Genomic DNA, 24,610 nt, shown 5'->3' with positions numbered 1-24,610 from the left:
CTCAAGCACGCAAAAGGCTTTCAGTGAAGCGAGAACGACCAACGTATATATTCTGGAAGTTAGTCTGATGTTACCGACAACGCCTTGAACAGAGACATGCTGACCGGAGACCTCTCACACGGGCAAGCAATTCCAGAAACCAATGGTTAGCTACAGTCTGATTACATTTTTTTTTAATGACACCGACGCATACACTCTTGTACAGGTGCATTCAACTCTTTTTAGCCCTCAGCGGTTGGTTATATGAATCGGAAGTGCATTTCACTGGGACGTCACTCAGCCCATGAGCAATTTGCGCACCCAGCTGCATTAACCGCGATGAAAAACACACGGGTCGGCGCAGCTGCCGTTCCTGCCCCGACAGAGCAATTTCCGCCGCGGTCTGACTGCTGTTCCATACAGCAAAACGCCTGTAGGAATTGAGAAGGATATCTGTGATCAAGGAAATTCGAAGCAACACAAGCTTTCAGATAAGCTTGGTTTATTTAAAACCATGAAATTGGTCACAGTTCTGCAGTGTGCACAAGCAACATTACGCGCGTGCTTAAAAAATATTTTTAAATAGGCTCAGTACTTCTACATATGAAAAAAAAAACTGCACAGTTTTTTCCTGCCGCAGTCACACGCGATGGCTGGAGCGAACCGGCGATGAAGCAGGGGTTCACATTTTGCCGTGCGCCACCCCCGGATCTGTACTCAGTGAACATATGTGTCCTGTGTTTGCTGTCAGCGCATGTGTGGCCTCCACAGCGCCCTTGAACCTTTGACCAGCCAACACACGTTGTTCCCGAGCAGTTCGCGGATGCTCCAGGCAGGTGCTCGAAGCTTTTACTTCCCCCCTACTGGCAGAATAAATTTTCGCAGCGTAGGAACAAAAAAAAATAGAGAAAAAAACCTTTTTTATATAAGGCATGTGCTTGGAGCTCGAATCATACTCTCCACGGCAGTCACGTCGTGCCGCCGCTTGCCCGCGGTACTTGCACATCTCTCAAGCGCTTAGGAGTCCGACTGTAAGTGGCCGTATGTTTATTTACATCACATTCTGCCCATGAAAACTGCGCTTGTATGGTAGGGGGACACAGAAAAGCGCAACGGTCTTTTCATAGTAAAATATTAAGGAAAAAAATTGGTAGTGGTGGAATAGTAGAAGTGACAGAACACAAAAGAAGATACACAGATTTCTTACGGCATGTTGGGTTTAACGTCCTGAAGCTTCACAACGGCTAAAAGAGACGCCACAGCGGAGGGCTCCTGTTAAGCAATTTCGAGCCCCTAGGGTTCTTTAACTTGCACTGAAATCCCATAACACTCGAAGGTTTTTGCGTACGATGCTGGTATAAGCTGTTGCAGTGGCGAGGGCTGCGGTATTGATATGTAGGACGTGTCCGCCTCACATTAATCATGTCGGCAGTCGATGCGCATGTACCTCGAGTTAGCGGAAAAGTTGGCCTCTCCTCCCTTTGTCTCAGAAGGCTACCTTTAAACTTGAGGAGTAAGAGAGCTTCAGTCCCTGCTTCCCAATTTTTTCTTCTTAGGGATCACAAATCTAACAGCGCTGGCTCTAATCGTATGCCCCATGTACTCAGATTCGCCATGAAAGTTTTGGCAGTGGTAATGATAGCGTTGGATAAGTATGCTTGAACGAAAATTTTTTTAGACAATCCTATGGACAGTGAAACTTTTCTCTAGTACAACTCTCATAGATGCTCTTAAAAAGCGTCCATAACTTTTGTCCTTAACTTCTCATAGACATTTCGACAAGTAATCTTTAGAGCCTCCTCTTACAGACTAAGCGTAGACAGTCCGAAGACTACAGACTAGAATACGATACTCTCGCACCGGAAACCGTTCGCGCATACTCTCAAACCCAGGCATCAGGGGTCATCTTCTGACGGGCTGCCAAAACGCCACGAAGTGTCTTTGCGCCATGCACAACAAGCAAGCTTTGTAGCCTCTCAGAGTGCTTGAACGGGTCCGTGTCATCCTCCTTGAAGTACAAGAAATCATTGGTCCCACTGTGTTCTGTACGTATGCATTAACAGCCGCAAGGAAAGAAACGCCGTGTTTTGGAGCGCTCTGTGCAATGTGCTCGACGTGTGTTGAGAGCTCTGCCGCTGTGGAGTGTTCAGCCTGCATAGTTTCGAATCAGGCGCTAAAAATGCCGACGTGCGTCAAATATGGATTGCTGCAGTGCATAGACTGAAATTCGAGGCAAGTACGAGAGCACGAGTCAGTACCGTGTTTGAAACGGTTCACCTAACTGCGGGGCCATCGCAGTACGTTTAGCATTCAGTGATCGTGTTGTGGGAACATGCTGGTATGCTCGGATCATTCGGGAAGGAGTGAATAAACGTCTCCTTTGTGCCTTTGAAGCAGTGGCGTCGGAACTATTTTTCGAATGGGGGAGGGAAAAAATGCCGTCATAAACGCTATCATTATCGTCACCATTTATTTGCCTGGAGGCCTCATGCAGGCGCTGTACAGTAGTGTTACAGAACAATCACTATACTCCCAGGGTCGCTGGCTACCAAAAAGGAGAACTTCAGGACTAGAACTGAGTATCGTGTGATCCTCAAGTATTTTGCTTTCTGCGTAAAAAGCCGACATTCCTGGCGTGCTGGGTCTCAACAGGTGCCCTTCGACTGGGGGAGCCGTGCTACGTCATCTATAAATGAGGGGGGAAACCGTCGCTCCCCCTGAACCTCCTGTTCCAGCGTCCCTGCTTGGAAGCCTGTTTCCTTGCTCCGTGTCGCTCTGCCGCTCTCCTTTCTGCGGAGCTTGCGTACGCCGCATCGGTTTCACACTGTATACATGTGGTGACGGCTGGTTGGGGCCTTCGGCTCGCGCGAAGCTCGAACGCACGCTGGTTGATGGCCTGTACCCATCGTAGTAATCACAACAATAATAAGTGTGCATCGTAGTAATCGCAACAATAATAATAGTTTGCTTATTTTCAAAGAACATAATACAGATTCAGGCCTGCCTAAGCCAAAGAAGGCTTGAGGGGCAGTCCCTGGCAGTTGGCGACGACAACGAGAAAAAAAAGAGAAAAAAAGAAAAAAACACACACAAGAGGCAGAAACAAACAGATCATGAATTACTGTTCAAGAACAGTTTGTTTTAGAAGTTTCCGGCTCGTTAAAACAAAGGCATCATCGGGCAAACTGTTCAATACCAACGGTACATAGTACGATCGTACACGTTCTTCGTACCTGGAGAACAATGATCGAGTGAACGCCTGTGCCAATGCTACTGCTCGGCCACGCAAGGACAAGTGTAGCCAGAAGCTACAGCGCTGTTTTTTGTGTGTTCAGACGTTAGCGGCATCGATCTACGGGGTCGCGCTGAAATAGCGCGGTGGATTGCAGTATGACCGGTAGAAGTTAATCAGTTTCGTAGAGCGGGGCGATCCGCTATGACCCAATTTTGGTCGTTTGAATCGGCTGGAATTTGTCGCTCGAGTGTTCAAGTGCTATACAAGTGGGTAATGCTTCGCCAGAATTCCCCGAATTATCGTATACCCCGGATTTCGTAATATCGTGGCTACACACGTTCGTAATTCGTGGCTTGCAACAATTGCCTGCCTCTGAGGGTTTGGGACAGTAGCTTGACAAAACCATATCAGACATTAAGTGTGTACACGTATTTCCGCATTACCGCGCAAAGAACTGGCATGTTGATGAACAGTTTGTTGCATCACTGAACCCTGCCTCATCGTTCCGCCGACTTCTAACAAAACCTGGTTCGAGAAAATCGCAGGTGAAGTTCTTACACTCACCGGAGGCATTTGCCCCAGTGGTGGACAAAGGGCCGGCAAACCCATATCGCCAGTGGAAACAATGGCCTCGATCGCTGAAAGTCGCAGGATAATAAACTCGATCACTTCAAATTATGTCTTCAATTACGGCGTCGGACAGCGTTTACGTAGTGTCGTTTATCCGTTGCTCACGTATGCGCCCCTCTTTCGTGTCGTTTCAAGCGGCAGCCCGAAACACCGCGTTCAACTGGTGGCGCCACTTGCTTTAAAATTAGTGGCTCTCAAATATATTTCATGTTCTGGTCTGTAGTTGTGGAGATCACGAAGGCGAGGCACATGTTCTACAATACGTGACTATGTGCTGTAGCCTCATTTCCAGCGCAAGCGAATTCGGAGCCATGGCACGGCATACTCTCGCGGCGGAAGCAGGTGCCCGCGCAGACGATGCAATTAGAGCAGCTCGTCAGCTTGCACCGTATATCTTTTCTTTTCATTCGCTTTTGATGAGATTTCCGTTCCGCGAGTCGGCTGGTTGGTCCCAGCAACTCCTCTGAGCAAACAGCATGCTTTTCACACGCCAGTCTGCGGCGCTTCCATATCCTTATATGCCCTAGTTTATATGCCCTACATGCCCTAGTTTAGATAATTCACTGCCTTGCTATTCGGGGCTCAGTGCGCACCTATACGCTCTAAACATGAATACGCCTGTATGGGAGTTAAAAGTAAGTAAGCTGTCGTCTAGCGCACTGTCCTTTTATAAAATGGAGTATGGTAGAGGACAGCTTAGTCCCTTTTTATTCCCTTCTGTTTAGAGTGTAGAGTAAGCGCTCGCTAAACATCAGTCGTTAACCACCCGTAAAATGCGTTCGGCTGCTGAGCTGACGGGCCCGGCATCCGCTACACTTCAGTGCAGACGAAACTCAAACGTGGCCATATGCTGTGCCATGTCAGTGCATAGTGCAAGGCTGATGCGTCCCGGGGAATGTGTGCATCTCCAGTGTTCACTTCATTACATATTAAGGCGAAGGCTTTTAATGCCTCCTCATGACGACAGAAGGTTGTCAGCAGAGGTGTCACGCTTTTTCTAGTCAGACCAGAAAATAAAACTTTGTGCACGATGGGATTCGAACCACCATCCTTCCGTTCCGCAGCCGAGCGTGCTAATGGCTGCGCTACTTCCTGCCAACACATATGTAGGACGCTGGAGAGTGTTTGCAGAAAGGTGTCGAATCAGACAGATGCCTCCCAAACGCCCTCCAGTGTCTCCAGCATTTAAGTTTCACAAACAATTGTGTACTTAATTAACACCTTAACCACACATCAGTGACACAAGCAGCAACACCGGACTTCAGGTCAGCAAAGTGCCCCCCTGAATTTTTTTCCCTTTCCCTTGGGTGTTTTGGTGCAATGTCAGCGCACGTTGAAGAACCCCAGGTGGTCTACATTAATGCGAAGCCCTCCACTACGATGTTCTTCATAGCCGACATGAGCGACTGGGTGTTAAGCCCACGTACCGCACCACCAGTGCATATGTATATAGCGCCTGCCGGCAAGGCAATGCTTGCAAGAAATGCAACTAAATTTGTTGCGGTAGTGTTGGGACACATACTGGCACACGAACGGACATGTGACAGGAGTGATGGGTCTGGATTTTTGTTCACGCGAACACACGCAGTGCTGGACGCGATGATCGTGGACAAGCTAATCACTTACTGGATGTTCAGGTAAATTCGTAACATGAAATTTTTTTAACTTCATTTGCAGTGTCAGCGAATTGTGAGTCAAAGGGAAGTTACTAACAAGTGTTCTGCTACTGCAACACTGTTAACGTGACCTTAGCTGGAGTGCAGCACATGTTCTTATCGGAAACAGCTGCCAACTCATACGATGCTGTTAAAGCAGCTCGTCAGGTTCGAACGCGGTTTTTAAGTGCGAAATCACTATTGTCCTCATAACCTGGAAAATGCCAGTGCGTGTCAAAGCATCTGAAGTTAGTCACATGATGAGAGAACGGGGGGAAACAAACGAGACTTTGAAGGAGGGTAACCCTGGCCAACCTGGAGAAATAAAATAATAATTGCCTCGTCTGGGTTTCGAATCTGGGACGGTGCAAACAGAGCAGCTTCGCTGGCCACTGTACGAGAGCACTGCGTTATCACCGCAGCCAATCACGCATCTTCACGCAGCCAATCACAGCAACACACACACGCGCCGTGCATTGCACGCCGTCGTCTTCATCAACTTTCATCTGTGCGCAAGTCTGTGCGAAAGGAAAGTAAACGAGTTTTCAATCACGCTTTCAGGTATGTGGCGTTGGTGTCCACCGACAAAAACCTGTTTCCAGGCAATAATTCGTTGTTAACAATGCTAAACCAGCAGCAACTTTTTCAATCCTTCCTGTTAGTTGGCTTTAGATGGAATTTCCATTCTGTGAGTTGGCCGGTCGATCTCCGCATCTTTTCCGAGTGAGCATAGTGCTTTTTACGCGCCATACTTCGGCGCCTTCAAATCACTTACTTATTCCAGTTTGGCGAATTCACCGCCGTGCGATTCGGGGCCCAACGCTCATTCTAGAGTGCAGCGCTCACTCAACACCAGTTCTGAACCGCTCATCTATGCAATGAGCAGTTGCTTCCGAAATTAGAGCAGCGATTTTCAGCCTCTGGCGGCCGCAATTCCAGGTTACGCAACGCAAAAGCGGCCATGTGCTGTGCGAAATAATTGCCTCTGAACTAACTCCAGGTCATATAAAACAATGCGGAGCCGTTCATTACTACGTCCCGTATAGCCTACGTCTTGAAGCTGCAATGCACGACAAGCTTTAGGCCGAAGGTGGATCCCTCAAACCTGATCACGCTTCGCTGTGGAGGCACTATGACACCACACAGAAACCGCAGAATTGCTCAGATTGAAAGATTGGGCTATAGTTGGCCTTTGTACAGCGTTACAGTTTTAACCATTTGTTCGTAATATTTCGTGAAACAGGGACGCTTTGCTTTGACGCACCTTTTTTTTCCGCACCTGTAAATTGCATTTGTTTATTTTTCTCTCTCTCTCTCGGTTGCATCAGCATTAACAAGAGTGGGAAGAAAAAACAAAGGCGCGAGAAAAGCTGCAGTGTCACACAAAGTTGTAACGTAGGGTTGTTTTAATTGGGTTTTCGTCAGCGATGAATGGTATTCGAAATACATTGGTACACATTTTTGATAGCGTGAATAAAATGCTGCAATGTGATGAGGCGCTGTCCGCTATGTATCTCTTCGTTCCAGGCTGCCACAGTTGCTTTTTGCCCAAGATGACCAACAGCGAAAGCGCCCGTCACGGTTTAAATGTAAGAGCATGCTACACTGTCCTTACGGCTCTTCCTTAAAAGCTGCGCATTCATAGAGGCGTTAGGTCCCCGATAGGCTCGATCCCAACACGCAGGGCTAGCGGCTTCACGCAATGTACTTGACAAGCGGTTTAAGCTAGTTGATGAGACGCAATATGGTGTGCACAGCAGAGCTGAAACTCAACCCGAACTCTTGTCCTTTGTCTCTGTTCTGGCCTCATCTTTTATCCTACGCTATGTGCCCTTTATTTGGACATGAAAAGGAAATAGTAACGGTCTTGAAAAGAAAGCCGCCACAAAGTACACTGCATTGGCGTCGAAAAGCTCGAACAACCCCGCGCCTAGAATAACTATGGCTGCTCGAACACCTGCTGAAAGCTGTACAACTTTATAGCATCTGTCCTCCTTTCCTCCCTGACTGTGTTCCGAGCTACAAATTTTGTGCACTGCGTTGTCAACTTGTCTAAGCTCACGCGCTCTAACAGTGCGCAAGTGGTGTCAGCAGCAAAGAACGTTGCTCTGATATTAATGTGCACCGGCATGTGACAATAGGAATATTCACAAGGAATTCGAAGCTGTGCACTCTTGCTCAAAAGCAGCTTCCAGCAACGTCAACTCATCCAAACATAACTCAGCTATTCAGGACACGGGGTCTCACTTTGAGCCCCATCCCCAGAACCTTAAGGGGAATTAGAGTAATGGTAGTCCTTCCTCTCCGGAGTTTTCCAACTGGGGGAGGGGGGGGGGGGGGGGGGAGTCGCTGAAGCCTCTCAGCGGCAGGGCTCAAAATCAAACCCTTTGGCCTCAATACTTTTGGCTCAAGCTGTACGTGCGTTCGGCAGAAGGAACATATACAGATTAAGTCACGCAAGCGAGATGTCTGGAGAGGTGATTTGAGTTACTTGGAAGTATTCCATGGCGGCAGCAGCGGGCAAAGATGACGACACAAGAATTAGGGTACTGGACAGTGCAGTGCTGTTCCTTAAATCACATGTCGTCACCTTTTCACGCCGATGTCGCTATGGACACGCCATCTATGGTGCGTAGCTTCCAACTAGTTTATTCGTTGGAAAGCAGCTAGATTTACGCAAGCGGGAGCCTCCGCCACTTGAAAAGACATGAAAGAACATGGCAATACAAGCTTGAACATTCCAAAATCGCAATCAAAATTATGCGTACACTATACTACGATACTCGTCGACAACACCGCCACAAAAGTCGAATTGGAACAGGACACGAAGTAACCCGTGCTCGATGCGCAGAAAAAGTAAAAAAAAACATACCTTGGAGGTTATGCGTGTTCCAAACGCGCAACCAACGGGACAAAAGTGTCCAAGCAAAAACAGCGCCAAACTATGAAATGATCAAAAGGCGTACAACGACCCAATGTGGTGGTTTCCGTGTCACATTTCGGTATGTCAACGTGCTTAGAGCCTCCAACATCTCCAGCGTCAGCTCAATTAGACAATTAGCGCTCGTGAACGTCTCTGTGTCCCTTACTTCGTCCCTTGTCCGTTTTTTTGCGCTGAATTCAATTTAACATCAATTAGACTGCTGGCTTCATTTGTCATCATTGGGTTAAGGGCCATCAATCTACTTGCTTGATGTCCTTTTCCCCATTCTTCTTAACTAGAAACACGATTATATTCAATATACTGGAATACTTGTACACTTAACGCAGCGTTTCAATGTTGCAGAAGCTGCATGCGAATATGAGTCCCTTTTCTGGAATGGCTGCAAACAGTCTCAGTCGTCAAGTCCTTGACCGGGAAGAATGGTCGTTTATCTTTTCTAGGAAGTTGTGATTGCCTCATTCGCAAGGACACCCATGGGTGCTTTTCGGGGTTCGCTGGCCTCCCTTCCAGCGACAGAACTTGGCTCCATTGCTATCAAGGGAGCCGTCAGGAGAGCAGGTGAGGTGTGACCTGAGCACCTTCGTTTAAATCCCGAGCGAAGCTCTATAGATTTTTTATGCCTGGCTTCACACATCTACTGAAGTCACCTGGTACCGTTAACAGCACCCTACATGCGCATGCTCTCCGGGATTATGCAGGCATAGCGTGCGAGCATGTACAGGAAGTGTTCATGGGCAACGTTCTCTCGGCTGGCGCAGGCCAGAATCCGGCAAGACAGGCAGCGCTCGGAGCAGGTAAGCCCCGAGAAACGTAGGCCTAGGTCCCATTGCCCGAGACGCCGAGCTATGAGCCTATGAGTGTTTGCCCGGAATGTGTTCGAGCGGTGTAAACGGCAGGAAAACGAAACTATAAAGATTTCCTCCGGATACCACTAAGACTTATTCCACGCATTCAACTCTACTCTTTAAAAGCAAACGCTTCCATATTCCCCTCCCCCCCCCCCCCCCCCCCCCCCAAAAAAAAAAAAACGCAGACTCCTGTACTTCTAACACCTTGATATGACAAGTTGATCTCGTCCATGCTAGCCAAGAAGAAAATGAAAATAGCTGCACCAATTTTTGTGTGGTATTTTGTTATCGTCTATTTAGATGAAAAACTCCCCAACAAAAGATTCGCCCGTCAGCTGGGCAGTTTCGAGTCACGGTAAAGTTCATTTACTGCTGACTACCGGGAGGAGGCATTAAGACCAAGGCAGTCCAGGCCTTAAATGAAACCGGGGCGTGCAGCTGAAGCAACTGCCTAAGAGTTGTTGCTATAATGCATTTACTAGATCTATGGCAGCATTACCGAGATATGTTCTGAGTTATTAAACAAGCAGCAAAGATTTTAATACAGAAATTATACAGTTTTGTCTGCGCCTCACAGCCCTGCCTGTAGATCGTTGACTACACATTACGTTTCATACACATGCAAACATTTGATTAGAAAAGAACGCTAAAATTACTAATATAACCCTTGAGCACACGCAGTCAACAATAAGGTGTAACCAGTCGCTCATCATCAGACGAACGCTCGAAATAACAGTAGTTAATGGTAGACTGCTTTCTCTTGGCTATCATTTTTTTATTTTCGCTAAAACGGTAAAAAAATCTGTGGAAATTTACCTTGCTGACCAGGCCCTTCACGAACTGATTAAACAATCTGCATTTCTTCTCTAAGCGCAGGCCTGCCAGATTCGGTGCCGTGTACCACGATCAATAAAGTTTGTGCTTCGGGAATGAAGGCCATCATGCTTGCAGCCCAAAGCCTCATGTGCGGCTCCCAGGTGAGACCTGACACGTTTAAGATACCAGCTAGCCAGTGCAAACCTGTCTGACGGTTGGGTAGACAGCCACCCCCGGCAAAAGTTATAGCTTAGCTCCCGAGTGATGAGCAAATAATTCCATAAGCCGCTGTATTGTGACCGTCGCTTCTACTTCACCTTAAACTCTCAGCTGGGCGTTCTTCTCTGTACTGCGCCTGTGAAAGTTAAGGCAAAATTACAAAGGGGTCAGAGTTATTTGAGGATGCATCAATTGGATTAAAACTCGCACACGTATAGACACCAGTTCTTAGTATTTCTTCCGTCTTCTCTTGCATATGTCGTAATATTTTGTGAACTGTACGATGAGTGGAATTTGTAACGGTGGTCAGGCGTACCATATTTCTGCAGCGCTTGTTCTTCACTGCTTTGTTTCCCACCTGTGCGTATCTTTCAACCCACGCCGTTTCATCAGACAGAGACGAGAACTACGTGAACGCAGTTCTTTGGACATTTATTCCTATTATTTTCTATTACTGTTCAAGAAATATGTTTAAAATAAAACAACTGTGTGTGTGCGTGTGCGTGTGCGTGCGTGCGTGCGTGCGTGCGTGCGCGCGCGCGCGCGCGTGTGTGTGTGTGTGTGTGTGTGTGTGTGTGTGTGTGTGTGTGTGTGTGTGTGTGTGTGTGTGTGTGTGTGTGTGTGTGTGTGTGTGTGTGTGTGTGTGTGTGTGTGTGTGTGTGTGTGTGTGTGTGTGTGTGTGTGTGTGTGTGTGCGCGCGCGCGCGCTGGGAGGGGGGGTGGCGTGCGCGCGTGCAGGCGGGCGGGTGTGCGTGCGCGCGCGCGCAAGTGTAAACTCCTTGCCCGTTACGCTACGTATACATTTACTGAAGTATAATTTACAAAGTGTTCAAGCTTGGTTTAAAACACTGTTCTATAATACCTCGGCCTATCCACGTATCCTCTCCTGCGCCGTGAGTTTTCATCTTCAGTCTGTGAAAAGTGCAGCGGACTGTACGACTCACTAGAATTATCCATCGATCAGTCAAGAATGTTGTTAACTTAGTTTAAGAATGCTGTGACTGCGGAAAACGCAGCTTACCGCTCTGGGCCTTTAGTCCCCTTGGCTAGGCAAAAGGATCTCAACATTTTACAACGTAAATTATGAGCTTAGGCTCTGCGACATACCCGCATTAGGTAAACAAAGGAATGCCACGGACTCTGTTTGCTGTGCCAAACAGTAAGAATGATGCGCTTAAGTCGACAATGGCCTTAAATACCGCAACCGCTGCATACATAGCCCTGGCTAAAAGCCGTTCGTTGGTTGAGGATCCCCGCATTTTTGTCCCCTTTTTCCGCAGGAGGTCATGATTGCCGGGGGAATGGAGAGCATGTCCAATGCGCCGTACTACCTGAAAAGAGGCGAGACGCCACTGGGCTCCATCCAGATGCAGGCAAGTTGAAGTGCTTTCTCTAAAGCTGTACAGAACTAAATTCATAATTGGAACGCGATGTTTCGGCACGCTGCAACCGCGTAAAGATGGTCTGATGATGATGATGGCCTCACGCCCAGGAGCCGTATTTTCGATCCCGTACACTCAAATTATCGGTAGTGCTGAAACGCATAGAGTTCGGCAAGGCTGGCGGTCTGCGCCAGCCCGTAAGGTCTGACAGGTCATTACAGAATGCCAATCCTCTTACTGTACTGCTTAGCATTGCTATTCCACTGAATTCGGCGAGCGTACCAGAAGCATAACTGAAAACTATGTCCTTTCTTTGTGCTAGAAACCTGCTAAGAGCTTGCTGTCATTTCTCAGAATGCAGCGGAAGGATTACTTCCCCAACAGTGATCGCATATGAAGGCCACACTCCGGTGCGAAGCACAGTTCCGCCAGTGCATACTGTAAGCAACCAAACACAGGTGCTGTATTGAATGTGAGGCATTCATAGATAACGTTTAGTTTGCAGATCGCTGTGCAGATTTCAAAGCAGTCCGTACAGATAAAACGTGCCCGTAGTGTCCCACTATCTATTCAGATCTATACTAGTCACCTGTCACAGCGAGGTCATTGGTTAGCTCCGGGAATCCATTGTGACGGCATTAAAGGGTACCTCGTTCATTCATTGTTTCACTCTTTTTTTTTTCACTATATAGTTAAAAAGAAACCAAACAAAAGACCGTTCAAACACAATGCTTGGGGCACGAATCTGCACCCTGTGTAATTTTTTGTGTAGAAAAAAATTGATAAAGGAAGAATGGTAATAAAAGCAGCTGTAAGAGCAGGAAGAAACAGTATAATGCTCTAAACCTTTTTTCTAGGCCATAAGAGCGGCGAGCTGACCATGTCCTACTTAGGAAGTAGAAAAGTATGTCGGCTACGTTTATAAGTTTTTTCACTTCAGTGTACATCTCAAACTTCTAACACGACCATTCTGCACTTCATCACGCGTTTACCAACATCACAAGGTATACGAAGTCCATCACGTTGTACTGAATTTCGAGCACTTCTAACAGTTGGAATAGCCTTGGAATTGGAGTTGGAATCGCAGATGCCATTTATCTTATTTGTTTGTTTTTTGCGCCATTTACTGCTTTGTTCGGCTGCTGTTGAGTTCGTTCTTTGATACCTTGTTGCGAACTGGTGGATATTTATTGTATAATCGACATTTATTTTTGTGCCATCTATTTCCTGTTTTGTGCTATATATATTGGTTTTATTCAACCACTCACCTCTGTAATGCCCTTGGGCCCTCTGGTAAATAAACATATAAATAAACTCTGACCCAGGGAATGTATATTTGCATGAATTTTTAAAAAATGGTATCTTACGCAAGTCTTCTACGATCGTATAAGTACGCGTGCTAATGTTGGCTTAGAGCTAAGAAACATGAGTTATGATGCCGTAAACTCTTTGCATGAACTCTGCATTGCGCATATAGCAATGACGAGAGGTCACCTGCATGGACCACGTCGCTTCTTGAGGTACGCAGAACTTAACGCCGTTCTCTCGCGAACTCTGTTCACAGTCACGTGACCTCGAGCGATATTTCCTTTCCAAAGAGCAAAGCTTCCAAAGCATCTGAATTCACCAACAAAAGGCCGGCAATATTTGATCAAGGAGAGTTACACTAACTGGGCGTGTGCTTTTTATTTAGTTGTTTAAGAAAATGTGCTGAAGCCTTCACTTTATTCGATCTTCTAATTTCAGGATGGTAATTTGATCGACGGCTTGACCGATGCCTTTCACAAGATTCACATGGTATGTCATATTGCCAATTTTTTTATCGCGTACTCATCATATGGAAAAAAATTTAACCAGTGTTCTTTAGCGATGCGTAAAAACAGGTCAAGCAAAGCCTGGACGTTGGAAGAGACGTAAAAACGGGCGATACGTGCCCATAGCATTTGTTGTCCGTGATCCTTGAGAGGTCTCTCATACTGAAGAACCTGGCTAAATATTTGTGGCCATTCAAAATGCCACGTATATCAGCCAGTGACTGCCATGCGCTTTTAGGCATCTATGTGAGTTGAATATGAGCGCCAAACACATGAGTTCAATTGAAAAACATTATTAACTAATCCGGGTGCTTCCAGAACGTGGGTAGCGATTTGGTGTCAGTAGACCACCACTTTCTAAGCGCACAAGTTTTCGGTATACTGGGGACAAAATTTTTCTCAGAGAGCACATTTTGTGCCATCAATGGAAAACGGGGACAAAATGATGATTTTTTTCATTCATGAGTCTAGGGGTACATGATTACCTGAAAGTAAGCTCTGGGGAGAAAAACTCGGCTAGCTTACACAGTGTCAAAAGAGCCCAGTGCAAACGTCTGAAATCAGATTAACCTTGACCAGCGGATCCCGGCATAGCTGTCGAAAATTTTCTCTTAGTCACTCAACTCCTTGATTAACTATACCCGATTAGAATAAACTACAAACAATTTTCTTGCAAAGGAAATGGCTAAAGCCCTTTTTTTCTTCTAGGATGTCAGCGTTGGATGGGCTGATTTATGTTTCATGCTTATCAGCATCCGCTTTCCTTTCAGGGCGCTTGTGTAGAGCATACCGCCAGGAAATACGACGTATCCAGGGAAGAACAGGACAATTTCGCCATCGAGAGCTACAAAAAAGCTGCTGCAGCAGCGAAGGTAAAACGCGCTTTAAGTGTCCGTTTGCTGCGGGAAGTTGCAGCTGCAATTTACTAATAAGTGAATGCAAAACTGGCAATAATTCGACTTTAATCAAAATTGGCTGAGTTTCTGCTATAAAGCCCTGTGTTCTATATTGACCACAAGGTGTCCTTATTCACTAGTAAATACTGAATGCATGCCCCCTTTTGCGCCTTTCAAAGCTCTCCAAAGCCTTTCTTAAAGGTGCACTGAAGAGGAATCTGAACTCGTCTTTTTGACGCGGGAAATCGATCTACACGTTCTGAGCATTCTCAGAAACTTCGATTTATTGCCCTGTGTGGCCGGTTTCCCTAATTAAATCTAATTAACGTCCGGCTCCCGTCTTTCTTTTTTTGAATTCTCCCCCTCATGGAGTGCCTTTCACCCAGTCCCGTGGCGGCTTGCCGCTCTGCCATCGGCGGAGTAATACGTAGTAATCCGTAGAAGCAAATAGTCCGCGTGTATTTTTATTTCTGCGGGCTTATTTTGCGGCTATATTATCTGCGAATGAAACTATTTATTCACGGAAACCTAAAAAACAAAATAAAGCGAAAGCAAAGCCTCCATGGAGCTGGCTGAAAGGCGCTCCACGCGTTGGTCGACTCCGCCCACCGTACGGGGAGAATTCAAAAAATAAACGCGGGAGCTGGACGTTAATTCGATTTAATTAGGGAAATCGGCCACACAGGGCCATAAGCCGAAGTTTCTAAGAATGCTCGGAACGTGTAGATCGAGTTCCCGCGGCAAAAAGACGGGTTCAGATTCCTCTTCAGTGCACCTTTAATTTATACAGTCCCACGTCATTCCTTTCCGAGCAAAATTCTCAATATCGCGGCCTCTAACAATCTTTCCAAAAAAGGGCTTGTACCTGATTTAAAGCCAATAATTTCCTTTCTGAAAAGCATTTTGCCACTCAAACCACCTGAATATAGACAGAGATTCCTTAAACACGTACTAAAGCGACGCATGGGTCGAGACGGATGCCGTTGGGCTCCGGATTAATTTAGAACACTTTGAGTTCTTCATCTCCCTCACATCGCACAGAAAGGCTATAGTATGGATTTGAAAAAGTTGCATTCAAGAGAACATTTGAAACGGGCCAAATTTTCCGGGACACATCACCGTTCTCTCTGGTCCGAACTACCAGCGATGTACAGAGGTGAGCAGGCTTTTTGATAGTGCGCTCGAGTGATGTGCTGCCGAGCAAATGAAGTGAACTTCTAAACTACTTTATTATTACAGTCAAAATTATTCTGCTTGCATGGTTTGTATGTCTGTCCGGCTGCGCTCGAGCGCGAGTAGCGTCTTTCAAACTCAGCAGCTCCTTTCAAATTTCGCCACCTTTCCTCCACTCAACACCGCTCGGGCGCTCTAGACAAGCGTGCTTATCTGTGTACTTCCGCCACCAATGCACGACATTCTCTGCATACATGGCGCCCTACAATACTGAAGGCAGCTGTTTTGCCTCCGCTATCAGCCACCTTAAAGGTAGGACCCGGCGCCATCGAAACTCCGTTTGTTTCTGAACATGAAAGGACACCTGAAATGTCATCAATGCAATATGTAATTGGTGTTGTCAACAGGCGCCTTCAACTAGCGTGCGAATCAGCCACAACTGGAGAAAGAGCATCACCGCTAGTAGAAACTGTTTCAAAAAGCGATCTTCTCCTGCGAAAAAGAACATCCTGGAGTTTCTTTTCTAGGTAACGCCTAAGCTAAGCGGGCAAAGCTTAATGAACAACCCTCGTATAATTCGAGTGGCGCCGACATTGCTCTTCAGTCTCGAGTACTCGAAAAATATACGGTTGACTTGCAGAGCTGGTTTCTTTGTTTTGGCACGTTGGGCGCTGTACACTCTTAACAAGAATAAGCCCATATTGGAGTTAAAGGGGGAGTAAGCTGCTCTCGAGCGCACTTATTTTTCACTGCTTTCTGTTTAGAGTGTATGGCGCGACGATTCCGCAAGCGCGACCAAGTCGCCGAAATATTTAAAAGTTCTGACGTCACCATTCCGCGGCATAGACTACACTGCTTAGCTTAACAAAGCTGGATATCGGTTAGCACGCTCACTTTGCTGTCGTAGACGGTGGCATCAACGTATACCTTTCTTTCTTCTATTTGTCTCCACACCGTGGCTCTGCAAAACAGGACGGGGTGCTAGCCCGGGAAATTGTGCCAGTGACCATACCGGGCAAGCGTGGCAAGCCGGCCGTGGTGGTCGCTGAAGACGAGGAGTACAAGCGGGTTGATTTTGATAAGCTCAGAACCCTTTCGCCTGCATTCGACAAGGAAGCCGGTGAGATGATCGCTCCATTACTATTGACTCTAACCAGAACACAGATCTGGATCCTGGCCGCAGTGGCCGCATATCCGGATGATCAAATCGAACTAAAAATTGCATAATAAAACAGGGGAGGACTGCATTTGGCAGGTACTCTCAAGTCATGTACAGTCTTTCTCAAAAGTAACCAGGCTGCACGGTTCGCTTCTGAGTCGTATATTGAAGTTATTATGCCAGCCCTCAAGCTCTCTCTGTATGGTAAGTGAACCCCTGTCCTCACCTTCAGAGAACTTTTTGATCTTTAGAGAAGCTGAGAGCTCTGCCATACGAATGAGAAGCAAACTATGCAGCCTGGTTACTTTTGACAAAGACCGTACATCAGGTTACTAGCATCACTCAAGAGCAACTTAATGCTTGCGTCTTGCAAGTACTCATCTCTGGAGCTTATGCTTGGAGAGAGCTGAAAATGTGTGAAATTAAACTGTGGAAAGAGCATCGACTAATAGAAAGAAATATTATTTGGATAATGTCAACGGGATAATATCGGCGTGGAGATAAAATCAAGAAAAACAACACAGCTGCGTGGAAAATATAGCGCGGAGAATAGATAACCGATAGTCCGTTATCGGCGAGGGGCATTGATGGTATGGTAAAGGAAACTACCAGGGTACGGTGGATATTCAGATGAGAAGATGAGATAAGCAATTAGCGGGGCTGATAAATATTATGCTGATAATTTTATATTTTACTCACGGGGTGTCTGAAGCTACATAATGGTCCTTTTTCTTCGCTTGCATAATTATTTCAGAGCGATAAGCCCGTGAAAGTCCTTTTTCCGAACGTAAGCGGCACTGGCGCCGTATAATATGGCGCAACCGATAACCGAGCGCTTGCCTACTCGGCGATAAGAATTTTATTTAAGCGTAGATGGCCGCACAAATTTTCTTAAAATTTTGCCCCAACATACATGATGGCTGGTAAATTCGTAACTTGTGTTTAGCTGTATAAAAGATACAAGGACTTTGAAAAGTACCGTATCTTTAAAACATGGACATTTTGGATGAAACATTGAAGTACCAATGTTTGCGTATATCTTCAAGCAAAAAAATATAATAAATATGGCTCAAACTGACGCATTCATGCCCAGCAATTGTGGGCGAAAGTGTTCTTCAACGGGATATAGCTTATGAACGAACTCTATTTTTACATAAATTGTACATTTCGCGATAACAAATTATATATCCGTAGATCTCCCCTCGGCAGGCATGCATTTTTTTGCTGTTAAAGCTTTCCAGATCCTCCAAAACGTTCCCCATTGGTTATCTACGGGAGTCTTTAGCTCCTCGATGCGAGCGAGGGAATACGTTTAAAATAAAGATTTTGCTACGCATCAGAATCACTGAAGCATTACCTTCATTATTTGCATAAGAGTACCTTAGAATAATCCGAAGTTCAAAATTTTTGAGTAAGAATGTGGTCTATTCTGTGCGTCGCCCATGCTGGCCCAGGGCTGCTTCCAGCATTCAGCATTTCTGTGAGGAGAGCATTGTTTCACGTACAGCGGAGCTAGGACTTCAAGAAAGGGTTCCTCAGTGCCCGTTTAACTGCGATTTGCGGTTTCGTGCACATATGTCATTATGATGTTTTCACCAGTCGCACTGCCCACAAAGAATGCACGACTGGTAGAAAACAACGATCATTTTTTCGCCAGAGTGAATGCTGTATTCCTGCCATCTTCAGATGCCTGCCTGCGTTTCTCCAGGAGCTAACACTAAATTGCTGCGAAATCTACATACACGTAGCAGCATTACGGTAGCCCAACACAGCCTGTTGGAATATCGCGTTCCTGTTCGTGATAACGATAGACGTCCCATGGAAGCCGAGTTATCATGAGCCGCCGCATGGCGGTTTCGAGTTGCAGCCACGCACACGCCCTAAGTGATACCCCGGCCATGGGTGCGTATAGGGAACCAGTCTTATACAGAATGTTTATCAATTCAAGTGAATTAAATTCACATCATACTGGCATGTGTGTGGGGTTCAACATCTTGAAGTGATACATGGGCTATCAGGGTTGCCGCAGAGGAGGACTTCAGATTAATTTAGACCACCTGGGGCTCTTTAACCTGACGCCACATAGCACATGGCCGTTCTTGCATTTCGCCCCGATCAAAACGCGGCCGCCGTTACCAGTTTTGATTCCTGCGACCATGGGATCAGCAGCGGAACACCAAAGCTATTGAGCCACCGCGGACGGTCCAGTTCAGATGAAAGCAGCGGCTGACGTAAAAATCCCAGCAACATAACCGAAGCTACGTCATGCCCACGGGATGTCGTTAACGTTATACAGCGTGTTTAATTTTATTAAGTAAAGATTTTGTCTAAGAGGGCAGTTTAAAAGGTTTTTAAACAGTTCTTGAATAAGGTAGCACAATATTTTTGCTGCTATTCGTTGCATGTCTACAGGAGGTACTCATAGCTTTTAATTTGGAAGGGCTAGCCTTATCTGTTATTTAACAGCATTTAATTAACCCGTGAATTTCAAATGACTACAGCGCATAATTAAAGAACTAGATGCGCAAAGTAGAACGATACTAAAATATTTTGTAGAACTATAACCTATTTATCAGCAATATGGGAATGGAAAAACAGATAAGAATAGGCAATGAAGTATTAGAAGCCGTAATGGAGTGCAACTAACGTCTAGGCCAAACGGTGAACTCAGATCCCGAACATAAGAAAAAGATGACTATAAGGAGTGTAAAAATGGGGTGTAGTGTATGTGGCACAAAGTCTCAGGTAATGGATATGAGCTTACGAACACGCCTACAGAGTGTAGTATATAACAATTCGATCTGGCCAGTATTCACCCGCAGGGCTGAAACTTGGAGGTTCAAAAAGGCTTGAAATTTAATTCAGGGCAGTGCGGAGAGCGGCGAAAAGTAATAGAGGCAAAGTAAAGAGACATGAAGCGGTCGCTGTGGGGCAGGAAATATACCCGACATGATATTGTTTAAATTAGGAAAGGGAAATGGACATGAACGGGACAAGGGACGTGGAGAAAGTACAACCGACAGTCCGATTTTAAGATAACGAAAGCGTCGGAAGAGCCAGCAGAGGGTAAGGTAGATAAATATGTGACTAAGAAGTTTGCAAAGATAAAGTGGCCGCACCTGGAGCAGGACGTGGCTGCTTGGAGATCAGTACAGAGAAGGCCTAACGATGAGGACGATGATGATGATGATGATGATGATGATGATGATGATGATGATAGCGGTATGGTGATTATAATAGGTGGCGCACTTCGTCTCTGCAGGCACAATCACGGCAGCCAATGCGAGTACGCTGAGTGACGGAGCAGCTGCCTGCGTGCTCATGACTCGCCAAGCAGCCGACAGGCTCGGAGTGAAGCCGATTGCGCGCATCGTGGGTAAGTGAAGGGTAGAGGAAAAGCAGTAACTAAAACTCTTATTTAAAAGTGCTCTGTGCACAAGTGGTCAGCTCACAGACGCCAGCAGGCAGGATAATCTGGGACACGATGTCTTAGTCATGATATAGGCAACGGATATAAGGCATGCCAGTAATGGACAACGGTGTTGATTAGTAAGCTTTGATAATCTCGCCAAGAGGCAAGGATATACAAAGCTCCTCGTACGAAAGCGCGCCTTGAAGATTAGATGGCGCCTGTCTTCGTGGCTAACATTGCTTGACGGCTAGAGTAACTGGATAGCGCTCGTGTGTGTCCCCTTTCTCTCGTCGCCGTCTTTATTGCGCTATTTTTTTTTTCAACACGTAACTGGATAGTGCGTTTGAAGTGGACTGAGAATGCGTGCGGCAACTGAGCGGGCGACGCGTGAAGAGAATCGTATAGCTTTGAGAGGCTGATAGTCATGTGAGAGGAATAATATCGGCAAATTGTTCTAGATTTAAGGACCACAGATGACATAAAATAAGGCTGACTGAAGATAAATAGGAGATGCACTAGTCCGGCAGTTGACTTGATTGCGATGTTAATGATGGCTTTTGTAATTGTGCCATGCTGACCGGCAGCGAATCATGCTGGGGTGAAACACCGCGAAAATTAAGCGTGGCTATAAACGGGGTTCGTTTTTCAGGAAGTGCTCGTGCTTAAAAGACACACAGTAAAGAGAGAGAGAGGTGCGCATACACGAGAGGGACTGCGTATTGATACTCGTGTTACGCTGTGTAGCCTTTCGCTCCGCCTGAGTGCCGCACTCAGGCGAAGGCGTGGTGCGTGTCACTGTGGGCGGAGGAAGAAGACAGGTTTTAAGGTCTTGCCATCGGGCCCGACAAAACACGGCAGATTTTCCGCCGTTTAATTATTTTTTCCTCTTACGCAGGCTTCGCTGATGCGGCGCTGGAGCCGCTGCACTTTTGCGTTGCACCTGCGTACGCAATGCCCAAGGTCTGGTGTGATTTTTTTTTCCCTTTTGTTACTTTTTTTCTGGTAGCAGTCGTGTAAAAGTTTCCGCGCTGATATCGAGACGGTTACGCTTCTCATAAAGTATCGAACAGAAAGAACGAATTATTTGCTGTACCCACAAGGTTTTTATAGTTTTCACCAAAACATCTTTCATTAGTGTTATCTTACTGATAATAATTCATGGGAGAAATCAACAAAAGAGAAGCCTATTCGCCACGATCAATTGAAACTGATGAAGAGTGTAAATCCCTCCCCCCCCCCCCCCCCCCCCCCCCCCCCGACGAAAAGTATTTTAAGAGAAAACCGCACAGGTGCTCAATTTTTACACACAGAAAGGTCAAGAAATGCATGATGCAAATAAGAAGAACATCCCACTCCTAGCGCTGCCCATAAATGGGCTCCTGTGTTAGAAAGTTCGGATTGTGACAGGGCTCACTGGCGATCACCTAGAGCAGTTTTCGTCCCGCAGTACACTCAGACTGGCTTACGTGGACATTTCAGAGTTAGAAAAGCTGGCAGATGCAGCAAGACAAGCTGTGGAACACAGTTTCAGTTGTGGTTGTTTTGCACGTATGTTGTCGATCTGCTGTGGTCAATCTGCCGGGTTGCTCCTCAGTGATGCGCAAGTAACACAGACGTTTGCAGAGAAGAACTTTATGGCGAGTCATAGTATGCTCATGCTTGAATCAGCTGGGCATGGAAACCATTCCTGTTAAAAAGTAAAAAAACGGTAACCATCTTTCCGGCTGTATTCCTGAGTGTTTTCTTCTCATTTTCCTCCTGGTAGGTGTTGAGTCAAGCTGGCTTGAAGATGGAGGACATGTCTATGATAGAAATCAACGAAGCCTTTAGCGCCGCCGTTCTTTGCAACACGAAACATCTCAGTCTGGACGGCTCGAAGGTCAACATCCACGGGGGCGCCGTAAGCCTTGGACATCCCCTCGGGTAAGCGGTCTAGTCATGTATGGTCTGCGCGAAGCACGCATTATGATTTTAACTCTACGTGGGGCACAGAGGTGGATAACTCTGAACCGAGTCGGCTGAAACAGAAATCATTCCTCCGGTCTTACTCGATACAGCGCGATAGGAATTGTACTCACAAAAAACCCCAGCCAACAGGCACGCACCTCTAATAATTATGCGGCTTGATGTGACGCCCCCACAATGGTAATGCTGGTACCGGAGGATAATAGAAAAGTATGAGCCTTTTGTCTGATATTTAGGTGACAAGCCGCAGGTCTTCCTAGTGCGCCACAGTGGAAATCCTGCAATGCCAAAACACCGTACAGACGTACGCTGACGCGAAATATTAATTACGAAGGAGACATTCGACACAATGGCCCAATTACGTTGAACTAGTATTGTCTTCCAGGAAGGGCGAAGGCAACAGTTCCCTCACCCTCGAAAGATAAGCAATGCTGGCGAGCCACATGCACCACAAGCAAGCCACATGCACCGCAAGGCACTAGAATAAGATGGCTTACATATTTTTTTTTCTTTTAGAAAGGCAGTATGTTTTTCTCAACCGGCCAATTTTTAGCCGAATTAACAAGGCTGCTATTGTGCTCAAGTGCAGCTGCCAGGACGTCGCGCGCAAAATGTGTTTAATCACGCGTTGCGAAGCAATTTGAATACAGTAAGTACTCATACGCGAAATCCGTTATTATAAACATTTTGAGGACACATTTCACCAAGCCTTTGTTTGTCCTGGAAACCATGGAACCATGAACCTGATGAAATTCTCAAAGTACTAACGGTGGATCATACAAAGATTAACTTAAAGATTCTCGACCAGTACCGCAGTGCACATCACTTGTTAACGTTTTTCTGTGTGAATAGTGCTGAATAAGCGGCAGGTGACACACTAAGCTGTAGTACAAGATCACTCTATGTGGTTGCTGTCAGATGATAAAAGAATTAATCTTTCAATAGTATAACTTAACTAAGAAAGCCGTCTAGAGGAGTGTAAGATATAAGAACATCAATCAATTTACCCGCCAAGTCTTTGAGTTAATTAGTCATGTCATATTCTAGTAGTTACAAGCTATCGTTTTTGTTCTTTGACACGAAGCCCCTAGTTAATGGTATATTTATTGTGCTGATATACATTGATAAATCTATATGTACTTACTGAACTATGTATACTGATAAACTCAGTGTTTCACTTAAGACTTTACAGAATTTTAAAAGATAGGCTTTTTGCGTTAGAACAGCGCTTTTTTCGGCATAGCATTGTAAGCGGTCTGGTAAAACGAAATACGGCTTAGACGTGCTAACAGCAGGCTGGTTAACTAATATTGAACAGTTGGCTTTTTATCTATTACTGTTAGGCTCTATTCCTAATTGACTAATGTGTAGGGCACCTTAAGTAATACCATATCAGTTTTTGACATTTCGAAAACGCGGTCACCCTCGGCGCTGTGGCCAAACACATTGTGGCTACATCGCGTCAAAATACATGTGCTTTCGAGAAGCTTGCAGGCAAAGTAACCGTTCCAGTACACGCAACTCGTCGACTAACCAAAATGTGTTGGGCCACAGCACCTAGCGTAACCACGTTATCGAAATTCTATAAACTGATATAGATATTACTTCCGGTGGGCTACACGCATGTCAAGAATTAAGGAGCTTAACAGTAGTTAAAAAGTTAGCTGTACAATATTAGGTAACGAGTCTGCTACTTATATCGGCTTAGCCGTATTCCGATGTACGACACCTCTGTCAGTGTTATGCCGAGAAAAGCGCTCTTGTAACTCAAAAAACCTATTTTTAAATATTGTGTAAAATCTTAGGTGAAACACCCTGTATATTAATATCCATACTGGCTACGGGTGTGCTGACATACGTTTCGTCCCCGGGTTTCTTTTTTAAGAGCGTTAGCTCTTACTCATCACGTTTCGAGATTTCGTGGGGCTTTTACCACCCTGAGATCACAGCGCCATCTGTGGTAGCAACTACTCATCACGTTTCGGGCCTTCGTGGGGTCTGCTACCACCTTGAGATCACAGTACCATCTGTGGCAGCAACTACTCATCACGTTTCGAGCTTTCGTGGGGTCTGCTACCACCCTGAGATCGCAGTGCCATCTGTGGCAGCAACTACTCATCACGTTTCGAGCTTTCGTGGGGTCTGCTACCACCCTGCGATCACAGCGCCATCTGTGGCAGCAACTAGAAAACAGCACATCTCGCATCTCATTCATATCAATCCTAGTAAACCGAATAGCTAACGCTCGTGACTTCAACGTCTTCCAGACGGTCGCGACCTTTTTTTGTGTTACTAGGCTAGAACATGGGCTCCAAGCAGGCTAAGAAGCTTCGCGGGTGCGCTCACGCAACACACTGTCGCAGGATGTCCGGAGCACGAATCGCGGGCAGACTGGCTCTGCACCTCCAGCCTGGACAGTACGGCTTGGCAGGCGTCTGCAATGGGGGCGGGGGTGCCTCGGCCATCCTCATCGAGAAGCTGTAG

General features: G+C 46.2%; 1 protein-coding gene across 1 annotated transcript; it reads left to right on the top strand.

The window, feature by feature from the left end:
• Positions 1-886: 886 nt before the first annotated feature.
• LOC149359627 (acetyl-CoA acetyltransferase A, mitochondrial-like) lies at positions 887-24,610 on the top strand. Its single transcript, XM_089569092.1, has 13 exons — positions 887-1,010; positions 7,027-7,088; positions 8,884-9,001; positions 9,142-9,237; positions 10,168-10,268; positions 11,606-11,698; positions 13,454-13,504; positions 14,292-14,393; positions 16,563-16,710; positions 20,012-20,125; positions 21,057-21,121; positions 21,927-22,084; positions 24,490-24,610. The coding sequence occupies exons 2-13, from the start codon at positions 7,053-7,055 to the stop codon at positions 24,608-24,610; spliced, it is 1,203 nt and encodes a 400-aa protein (XP_089425218.1). The 5' UTR covers positions 887-1,010; positions 7,027-7,052.

Source organism: Amblyomma mixtum, chromosome 2 (genome assembly GCF_055824585.1).
Source record: "Amblyomma mixtum isolate Tamu chromosome 2, ASM5582458v1, whole genome shotgun sequence".
NCBI classification, from domain to species: Eukaryota; Metazoa; Arthropoda; class Arachnida; order Ixodida; family Ixodidae; genus Amblyomma; species Amblyomma mixtum.
This window is presented reverse-complemented; position numbering and strand designations above follow the sequence as displayed.